At 38.2% G+C, this 10,003-nt stretch overlaps 1 protein-coding gene across 1 annotated transcript; it reads right to left on the minus strand.

Annotated features, from left to right (window-relative positions):
* Positions 1-275: 275 nt before the first annotated feature.
* LOC115674181 (uncharacterized) lies at positions 276-8,942 on the minus strand. Its single transcript, XM_030596523.2, has 14 exons — positions 8,421-8,942; positions 8,014-8,089; positions 7,831-7,920; positions 7,702-7,746; positions 7,245-7,367; positions 6,634-6,730; positions 6,499-6,557; positions 4,201-4,311; positions 3,981-4,120; positions 3,855-3,894; positions 2,688-2,750; positions 2,420-2,607; positions 738-1,235; positions 276-581 (listed from the first exon to the last, which is right to left on the minus strand). Exons 1-13 carry the CDS (start codon positions 8,879-8,881, stop codon positions 743-745), a joined length of 1,986 nt encoding a protein of 661 aa, XP_030452383.1. The 5' UTR covers positions 8,882-8,942; the 3' UTR covers positions 276-581; positions 738-742.
* Positions 8,943-10,003: the final 1,061 nt, after the last annotated feature.

Raw genomic sequence — 10,003 nt, forward strand, 5'->3', positions numbered from 1 at the left:
GCCTAATCGTGTACTCGCTATTTGTAAGAAACAAAATCATTTTGGGCATGCTAAATGTATTTCGACTGAACATAAACATACCTTGATCTCAATTTTACTAATAGAACTCAATGCTTTCAAAAGGACGAGTATATAAACACGTTCGACCTGATCTTTTTTTCCTTTTTAATCAAAGTATTCCTTCTTCAACTCCAATGAACAATTCTTTTACTTAGCTACTAGAATAGTATAGTACTTTCCCAATTAAAAGTACGAACGGATAAACACTGAGAAGATGCCTAACAATGTATAATGTATAATTAATCGATTGCAAAGTTCTCTAATCCATATGATTTTTTTTTTGTCGAAAGAAAATTGTATTCATTGCTCAAAAGGATACAAGAGAAGTACGGTGACTTTCATGTGATTCAAGTGCTGCCCATGGAGTTATGGACCAATCACAACAGCAAAAACTAAAAGCAAGTTGATCCAACCATACATTTGTGATCTTACCTTTTTCCCTGTCTGTCATGGACAAGCCAAATCAGATTGCTGGGGAAAAAACGCAACCAAACCCCCAAGGATCTCCTAGATTTGATAGTCTGCATGAGGCCAACCAAGAAAGAAAACGTCTGTACATCAGCCGATAATGTTCTAGAGTTTTATGAGCTAAATTCTGTTCAACACGACGAGCTAACCAAACCAGTTCACAAACCACCGTGCTAATGGAAAATAACAGAGATATTACTACGATTTACCTTTATCATGCAGGCTTGGCTTTGAAAATCTGCAATGAATCCTCACTTAAACAACTTAATAAGCCTTGGTTCATGGTGCTCGTGTACTTGACATCACGGAAAGGATGCTTCTGCAGTTGAAATTGCTGAGAAACTGAAAATGATGGTATTTCTTGCAAGATCAACTGATTGGTCGCTTCATCTCCCGAAGCAAAAAGCTGATTCCGATTCTCTAGGTTAACAATTGCAGATTTGGGGAGGCGAACATCACTCACATTCGCACAAGTAGTACCCAATTTCTGATAAGAGCTCCCTGCTCTCCTGAAGTGCATGTGATAGCCCTGAATTGCTCGTCCCCCTACAGGAGAAGGACTAGGAGTGGATAAAGGCTGAGAAGTAGTGACCTCATTATACATCTCCACTTTGGGACGGTATGTGGCAACTACATCATCACTGCTTGGACAATAAGCAAGGGATATACAAACTCCTCCATCTGCTGATTCAGATACCAAAGTGGGCCTTCAAAAAGATTAAAGAAAAACAAGACCTTCAATAATCTAATTGCCAAAAAGGAGGTGAACTTGTAACCTTTTTCTGTTATAAACAACAATTCTGAGGTTAAAGCCCAGAGATCACAGTGAGTCAAGCTCACAGGCCATATGTAAACTTAAATGCATCATCGGAAAGTAAGAGATGAAGGATCTTATTACAGTATAAAGACCAATGCATGTCACTCCATCTCCATCTCAATGTAAATATAGAAAGCAATAATAAATAGGGAAGAATATTAGCTATAAATCTTACAATGAATATTAGCCTGTGCAAGCCCTGAAAAAAGCGCACCGGGGAGGAAGATATTGCCACTGCAACTCCTTTGCAAGGTGAATACCTCAACCAACATGGCTTTTTTTGCTTGAGCAGCACAACACTTTCCAAATTGATCATCACCTCATGAGTAACGAGGAGATTTTGGGTTTGAACCTTAGTATAATTATATTAGCCCAAACGACGCGGGAATATAATTATACTTCTAGTATTTTCATGTGTTTCTTCTTATTTAGTCTTTTTCTTAAGTTATTACGCTGTAAGTGGTCATGTGACTTTTAATGAGGTCCAATGGTTGAGATTAGAAGTTATTATGTTAGATCAAAGATTGAGATTGTCTTAGACATAGCATAAATAAGCCTTTATCTCACTTTTGTCATTAGATTTTTCTTCATTCAGCCAATATCACTGGTTTTTATAAAACCTAGAATATGTTTTCCCGGTTCCAGCTCCAATTAAACTCGATTCTAGCCCCGTTTTTGTTCCTTTTGCTATTTTTTACCTCTCCAACTACATAAATTGGAATCCGAGCGCCTTGTTAGGGTTTTCCCTACATCAAATTGGTATCACAGCCCTTGTTAGAGATTTTCCTATCACGCAATGCAAAAATGTCCATCATTCAGGCCCCATAACACAGTGATAGGAATGGGTATATTTGGACAATGGTTAGTTGGCCACCAGTTTTTCTCATAACACTCTGTTAAGGCCTCTGTTATTTTGGTTGCTAGGAGAACTTCAAGATTGAGCTCTCTCTGAAAATATAAGTAACTAAGGACCATGAACGACTTACCACTCACGAGAGTTTGTGCGATCCTTGCTGCATCATATTTAAGTGTGAATGCTAATCTAAAAAAATTATGAAGTCCACCATAACTAACCTTTCTTCACCAGAATCAATTTTCCATTGACATAACCCAATTGAGGAAGCGCTTAAAATGGTTCTAGCTCCATGAGTCTCCTTATGTAGAAGAGAATGCATGGAATGAATTGGGTTGCATGACAGGCCCTCCAGAGATTCCATAGGCTTCAGAGTTTGGCGCATATCAAATACCAGAAGCATTCCATTCTGCAAGATGGACAAGAGAGTAATCTGACAATGAACTGATGTATGTTGGCAAACAAAGGAAAGAAGAGGAGCAGGCAGACCTGCAGTCCTGCATATACATGATGAGCATTATTGAGATCCCATGAACACGACCAAGCAGCAGCCTGGCAAAGCAGAGTCAAGATACATTGAAATATAAATATGTCAAAACACCCATACCCCAAAACATAACCAGACTTAAAGTTAAGATTGGGGGCAGAGTGCGACGACTGAAGGAGCACTCAGATGCCAAATAGAGAAATGGACAACACAGACCAGTTATGCATCATCTCAAAGGAAGAAGTAGAAACCAATTACGAAGGCAGAACATGAACAGTAGCAACTGGCAAAAGCACTAAATTAGGTTACACGACTCTATAGACACTCAATTGCAGATTTATTTTTGGTTGAATCAGTGGCTTGCCGTGGTTAATATTTGGTCCAGAAGTTTGATTCCTGCTTCCTGAGTAACAGAAATCGAGAACCTGAATGCATAACTGGTCAGATACTCTACTCCTAAACAATAGGGCCCAAAAGTAGGCCCTATGCATATTAACTGAATTTAACTAACCATTTCCATCAACTGCAGACTCGAGTAACTGGAACCAGTTCGAATTTTAGCTTTTTTCCCACAAAGCAAAGCGTCAATAGTATAATATTCCTTGACAGGAGGAAGACCAGAACTGACTTATAGAATGGCTATAATATTCCTCATGGACCAGAGCAGACATGATGTACATGTGCAAGTCAGTTTGCACATGTTTGCATGCCTTAGAACATAAATCATAAATTCTCATTCACAACAAAATTCACCTGAAAATTTACAGAACCGACTTATAGAATGGCTATAATATTCCTCATGGACCTGAGCCTATTGGTATGTACCTGAGCAGACATGCATGTACATGTGCAAGTGAGTGTGCACATGTTTGCATGCCTTACAACATAAATCATACATTCTCATTCACAATAAAATTCACCTGAAAATTTACAGATAAGCAGTGTGGCTGATATTTTAAAAAAATTAAACTACAATAGTTGGAACACTTTCAAGGAAAGAAAGCTAAGAAATATGCCCGAAACAATAGAACAATGATCTTCCTAGTAACTATTGAAGATACAATATGGTGGCTTCATTTACTTCATTTCTAAATTTCTACACAAATATCTGAAGTCTGATAACCTGGACAGGGAGAAAAACAGGCCATAGCTAGAGACAATATGTGTACCGGTAGGTCATAGGCGAGGATGACGTTGTTGCTTTCAAGACTACAAGAGATGAAACAAATTTAAATTTGTAAAATGAGGCCACAGAAAGGGGAAACAAAAAGAGTAGTATCCACTGAGAACACTACCTGAGAACTGATAATGTCTTTCCCAATGAAGCAAAAATTGCAAGACTGCCATCAAAAGGTGAAATACGCAGGTCTCTAACAGCTTTAATACTAGAAGGGAGAATGATATCTTCAGTATCGTGGGGATATATCAAACTCATCTGCACATTTACACTAAAAAATGAAGTTGGTACTTATGCTAAACGAACCAACTACTCATGCCAAAGTCCAGAAATTTTACCTTGGTGAGCGCATCCCTTATCCCTATACCGGATAGCCTTCGTGCTATAACTAACATTTGACTTGAAGCACATATATCAAATAGACGTGCACCATCCACTCGCAGTTCGGTCTGTAAAACACCAATTCCAAAGATAATATCCCGTACAAAACCATGACTTTTGGAAAAGTGGATATGTTCAATGTTAACATGTTTCGTGCATATTCAGCTCCGCAAGGTATTGCATTGCCTGTCTGAAACCACAATAGTAACAGCCAGAAAAGCACCGCAGGAACCATTACATATATCAACAATTTTATTGCGCATAGTGGAAGGATGACATAAGCTTCCAATCTAACAGTCTCCTAAGGATAGTAGAGCTTGAGGGGTCAATACTGATTCAATAGCCCATCTTATTTAATTCTAGGTTAAGTCTAATTTGGTCCTCTTAACTTGTACCCTTTTTTTTCAATTTCATCATCCTTTCTTTCTCGCAATCAATTCCTCGAACTTGCTTGATTTCTGCAATTAGATATTTTCATGACCTACCATTACTTGCTCCTTTAAATGTTGAGTGACCATTCTAAGTGGACTCACTAAAAAGATGCGACCAAACACATGTATGGCAAAGTGAAGTCTATTTTTTCTGCTTTGACATATGATGTTGTAATTAAATACTCACTCGAGAAAAACTAAAAAATTAGGAGAATAAAAAATGAAAATACCAGCAATAGCACACCAATGGTACATTGGAAGATTGCCACTTCTACATTTTAAAGGAGCAAATACATTACGCCACGGAAGGATCAAATTGCACATAAAAATATCAAGCAAGCTAAAAAATGACTCAATCTAAAGAGGAACAAAAAACAATAAAAAATTTGACTAAGCCCACAATATGAATTATGAAAAAGGAACTTGCCATCAATAAAGTTCTTTAAGTTATTCAGAAACAGACGGGTGGATTAGAAAGATGACAAATGCTCAATTCCAACACAACAAAGTGCGAGAAATTCAATCTTAGAACACCTATCTGGGATTCGACTTAATCTTGTCTGTTCGTGAATCTAATGGGGTTTTTCACGAGCCCCATTTGTTATATGCCTAAAGTAGACTCTCCAGTCATAGAAAACAAAAGAGAAAAATTCCAATGAATTCCCCTACCAAAGCAAATAACCTTCCACACACTGTTCAAAACTTTCTGGCAGCCACACTAAAACACATAAATTACTTTACCTGGGCAAATAATCTACTATATAAAAAGATTCGCAAGTCCTTTCCGGGTGGTATTCTCTTTTTGATATATAAAAAGTTCGACTATAGGGCACCAAGGGGGTGCAAACCCACATACAAAAAGAGCCCAAAAAGCTAAAGCCATATGCAAACAGCTCTCACAACCATAAGGGAGCTCAAATACAAGATAATCATCAACTATGTCAACCAAGGCAAGTACATCCATATGCAAGTTTCCACTATACCAAAAGCCTATAATTTTTAGCCAATTCTCAATAAAAATAAAAACCTAAGGTTCTTCTCCATAGAAAGCTATCTAGTTCTGCTCATTTGAAATCAAACAAAAACAGAGAGAGAAATTGAGGCAATCCTAATTTTCTTGTTGTGCAGTAAACGAATTCCCTGCCAAGTCCAAATTTCTTGATTGATGGAACCTCCAATAACCCAAGAGAACCCAGTGCAAGCATAGGAAACTGTCAAAACCATTCTCGTCCAAGAACAATGAAGGAGGATTTGCTGCCTGGACTTCGCCTCCTTTTTGCCGAGGAAATACCTATTAACTAGTACTTTTGCCTCTTTGTTGTAGGTTATCTAAAGTAAGGATTCATACGCAAGTTGCTTCCCAAGCAAAAAAAGAAACTCTAGTCGGAACCTTTGTTTTCCAAATCGGTTTTCAAGGAAAATCCATTCTACCACCAACAACCTCCCTTTCTAGGCTCTCTTTTTTCCCCTTTTATGCAGATTGAAATTCATAATTGAATTCTGTACTTTCTTCTAATATGTTCAAGTCTTGCGAGATGCATGTAGAGGCAAACTCACCATTTTCCAGATTTTTCTTACCCAGTACTTTTAACCGCACATCATTTCACCAACTTTCGTCTTTCAAAGTCAAAACGCAAGTTAGCACGTGAAAGGACTACCTTTTCTGGAGCTACACAAGCAACTGGTTCTTATCCCCCACAATTAGCCCATTCGTCCAGTTTAAGTAAATTTGTTTATCTACATATGCAATCCAAAAGCTTCTAACGAAGCACGTATCCAATTTTGAGCACAAAACAAAACCAAAATGAATGTATAAAGCTGAACCTGTGTTTCAAAATTGCTAGAGGATTCTCCACCATGAAACCTAAATCCCCATTCATGACCTACAGCATATAAGTCATCAGATTACTTTTCCTGGAGTAAGATAACTTCACAAATGGGAAGCATATTCATTTATACCAGATGTATATCGTCCTTGCCGTACTGCATCAGCTTCAGCAGATCCAAATTGGCTGCTCTTCGAAACTTCATAGAAGCGCTCTAGATTAGTTGTCCTCTATGGAGCCAACAAATAGAAACCAATGCAAAACTTCAGTATAACCTAGGTTGCATAAGATTATGGATTTCTTATCATAAGAAATACATTATTATTTTTGTGATGCTTCACTTAATGGCACTGCTGATTGTACAGCTAAATAGCAACAAAGATTCTCAAAAATTGTGCAGAGGACGTGAACAAACACCACAAGCATCCTTGCAGAAAAGTAACATAATAAAAGCACTTAAAAGTGCCATCAACTGATGACCGAGAAATTAGAACAGCTCAGAAACCTCATTCTCCCAGAATCACATAGTAGAATGGACAGAGCTAATAGAAATTATTTTGAACCTCTGACTATGGATGGACCTGCAAATTTGCACTTCAAAACTTGTGAATGCCAATGGAGCAAGATACCAGAACCTCACAAGTCGCCCAAGAAGTAGTACTAACCGTAATACCTGCTAAAGCTATATGAATGTCTATGGCTAAAAAAAATTGAAATCATAAAGTAAATGTAGATTAAGCCTACCTCCTTAAGACGATCAACCCTCTCATTCAACTCAGATTCTCTCTTTTCAAATTCGTTCATACGCTCACGCCATTCTTTTACTTGCCTTTTCCATTCAACTTCTCTCATATGCCAACCAGCAACCTGTAGATATCAGTGTGACAAATGCAGTTCTGCACTATGAGAAATGAACAAACAGAAACAAATTTGCCTAATCCAATAGTTAAGAGAGCCCAAGTATAATTGCTAAAAAGATATCCCTAAATATTTATTTTGTCCAACCAAAGATAGAACTTGTAGAATCAAAACCAGACAAAAAAGAATATGCAAGTAAAATTGAACATTTTGGTAACTTTTTTCTTTTTTGGGTCAAAAAAACATTTTGGTAACTTTAGTCGAGAAAATTACTAACAGTAACAAGCAGGTATACCGTGCAACACAATAATCTAACTTAGAATTTTCTAGCAATCATCTCTACCTTCTTCTCAAGAGAAGCACATTTGGCCTCGAGGAATCGGATTTTCTGCAAACAAAAGGGCTTGTCATTTCAAGTAAGCTCATTTTTCATCCTTCTAAGCACGTCAACAGCTTTGGGGATTAAAACTACCTTCTGAGACTCCTCGTCTACCGTTACAAGGCGTGATGCAAAAAGTTTCCTCACATCTTTCAATTTGCACTTACTGTTGCATTGAGGACACTAAAAAAGAGATAGAAGAACAAGCATAAGAATATTAAATAGAGTGCCCCGACCGATCAGAGAACATATACAAACAAAAGGGATAGTAAAAACCTTGCCCGAGTTCCCCCTTTGCTTTAACCATCTCTTGATGCAAGACATGCCATAAATGTGGCCACAAGGAAGACAACTGCACTCGTCAAACATAACAAAATAAGAGCATTACCGAAAATATTTCACGCATCCGAAACAAGCCATGACCTTTAATAACGAATGTGCCTCGACTTATGCTGCTTCTATCAACTGGACATTTCATATATCCGAGAACTCAACAGTGAAGACAGTCCCAATCCCAAAAGTTGCATTTTTTTATGAGAGCAAAAAGCTTATAGAAATGGCGCAGACCCATTACTCCAACAGCTACATATCTCCTATGACACGACATGAACGGTGCTTTTTTCAAGCGATTGAGCTCAGATAGACTGGAAAGAGCGGTGAGGATGTAAAAAAGGAAAACGGACCACATGTGATGTTCGCCGTCGTCGGTCCAAGCTTCCATGCATATGGGGCAAAAGAGGCCGTCGATCTCGCCCCGATTCCACTGGCTCGCCTCGGAATCGTCACCGCCGGCCCCAAATCTACCCGGAGAACACCCCTCTCCTCCTCCTCCTCCCAGCCACCCATCCCTCGGTTCTTCTCCTCCTTCTCCGCCGAATCGCGCTTGATCAGAAGCCGAGGCATCTCCGCCGTCGCCGGCGACGTCGACCGCCGGCGAACCTTCTTCTTCTTCGACGGGGATGAACTCGACGCCGTCCCCGTCGTCTTCGGTTTCGTCCTCGTCCTCCTCCTCCTCTTCTTCTTCATCTCCTCCGTCGTCTTCGGCGTCTGCTGCAGCTCCAGCATACGTACCGCGAAAGAGTCCAGTTTCTTGGAGGAACTCCCCGTAACTCTCGTCGTACTGATCTTCTTCCATGTCCGCCATGAGAGAGAGCGAGCGAGCAAAGCGAGACGGAGGGAGAGACGCTTTTGGGAGGGAGAAATTGAGTGAACCGCCAAAAACAAATTGATTTTGGTTTTGGACTTCCGTACTGACCCGACCCGACAGATCTTTCCACAACGACACAAAATGTTCTTAAATTTTGGGCCAATGTGTAACGCGATCCTTGAACTTCTAATTTGTTCAATGTCGTCTCTAAACTTTTGGTATATGTTCAATTTAGTCTATGAACTCTATGAAAATATTCAATATAATCTCTTTATTGATTCAAGTTCAGGTACTATATTTAATATTTCCGTATCATTCAGGGACAATGACACAAATCGTTCTTAAACTTTAAGCTCAACGTGTAATGCGGTCCTCGAATTTCTAATTTGTTAAGTATCGTCTCTAAAGTTTTGGTACATATTCAATTTAGTCCATAAACTCTATTAAAATGTTCAATGTAATCTTTTTATTAATTTAAGTTTAGGGACTACATTTAACATTTTTATATAGTTCAGAGACTATATTGAACGTATACCAAAAATTCAGGATCACATTGAACAAATCAAAAGTTGAGAGACCACATTAAACATTAAGCTAAAGTTTGGGACTATATTAAACAAATTAAAAATTCAAGGAGTACATTACACGTTGAGCTAAAGTTCAAGGACTGTTTGTGTCATTATCCCTAATTTTTTTTATGGATTAATTATTTGAAAAAAAAAATCACCAACTAATTTGACCCTTTTCAGCTTATGACAAAGCATGTCCTCAAAACAGCGATTCATTTAATTTAACGACTATCGAGCTTTGTTTATAATTAAGTTGTTAGGAAGTTTTTTACTTGTTGAATTAAAATTTTGAATTTGCATGACTTCTTTTTAATTGAGTATCTCTAACTCTAAATCAAATAAAATGAAGCTAACCTACTTGTTGGAGCTAGCGAGGATCTGATGTAGAAAACTCGAGCGCAATGGATCTAGATATAGTCTGTTAATTTTGAGATCTTAGTCTTATATTACCTGCTGATGGGCCATAGTAATGTGTACGACTCTTGTAAAATCCAAAGGATATTTTTAATTAGAAATACTATATAAATTTAAAGACTCGATAATTAAATTC

The sequence above is a fragment of the Syzygium oleosum genome, unplaced genomic scaffold, assembly GCF_021117445.2.
Source record: "Syzygium oleosum isolate NSW1041296 unplaced genomic scaffold, Sole_v2.1 Sole_v2.12, whole genome shotgun sequence".
Taxonomy (NCBI): Eukaryota; Viridiplantae; Streptophyta; class Magnoliopsida; order Myrtales; family Myrtaceae; genus Syzygium; species Syzygium oleosum.

Coding starts and splice junctions, on each gene's coding strand:
- LOC115674181 (XM_030596523.2), bottom strand. CDS start 8,881: ATGGCGGACATGGAAGAAGATCAGTACGACGAGAGTTACGGGGAGTTC. Junction 7,368..7,701: donor GTGCTTCTCTTGAGAAGAAG/GTAGAGATGATT, acceptor TGATATCTACAG/GTTGCTGGTTGGCATATGAG. Junction 2,608..2,687: donor ATGTATATGCAGGACTGCAG/GTCTGCCTGCTC, acceptor TCCATCTTGCAG/AATGGAATGCTTCTGGTATT.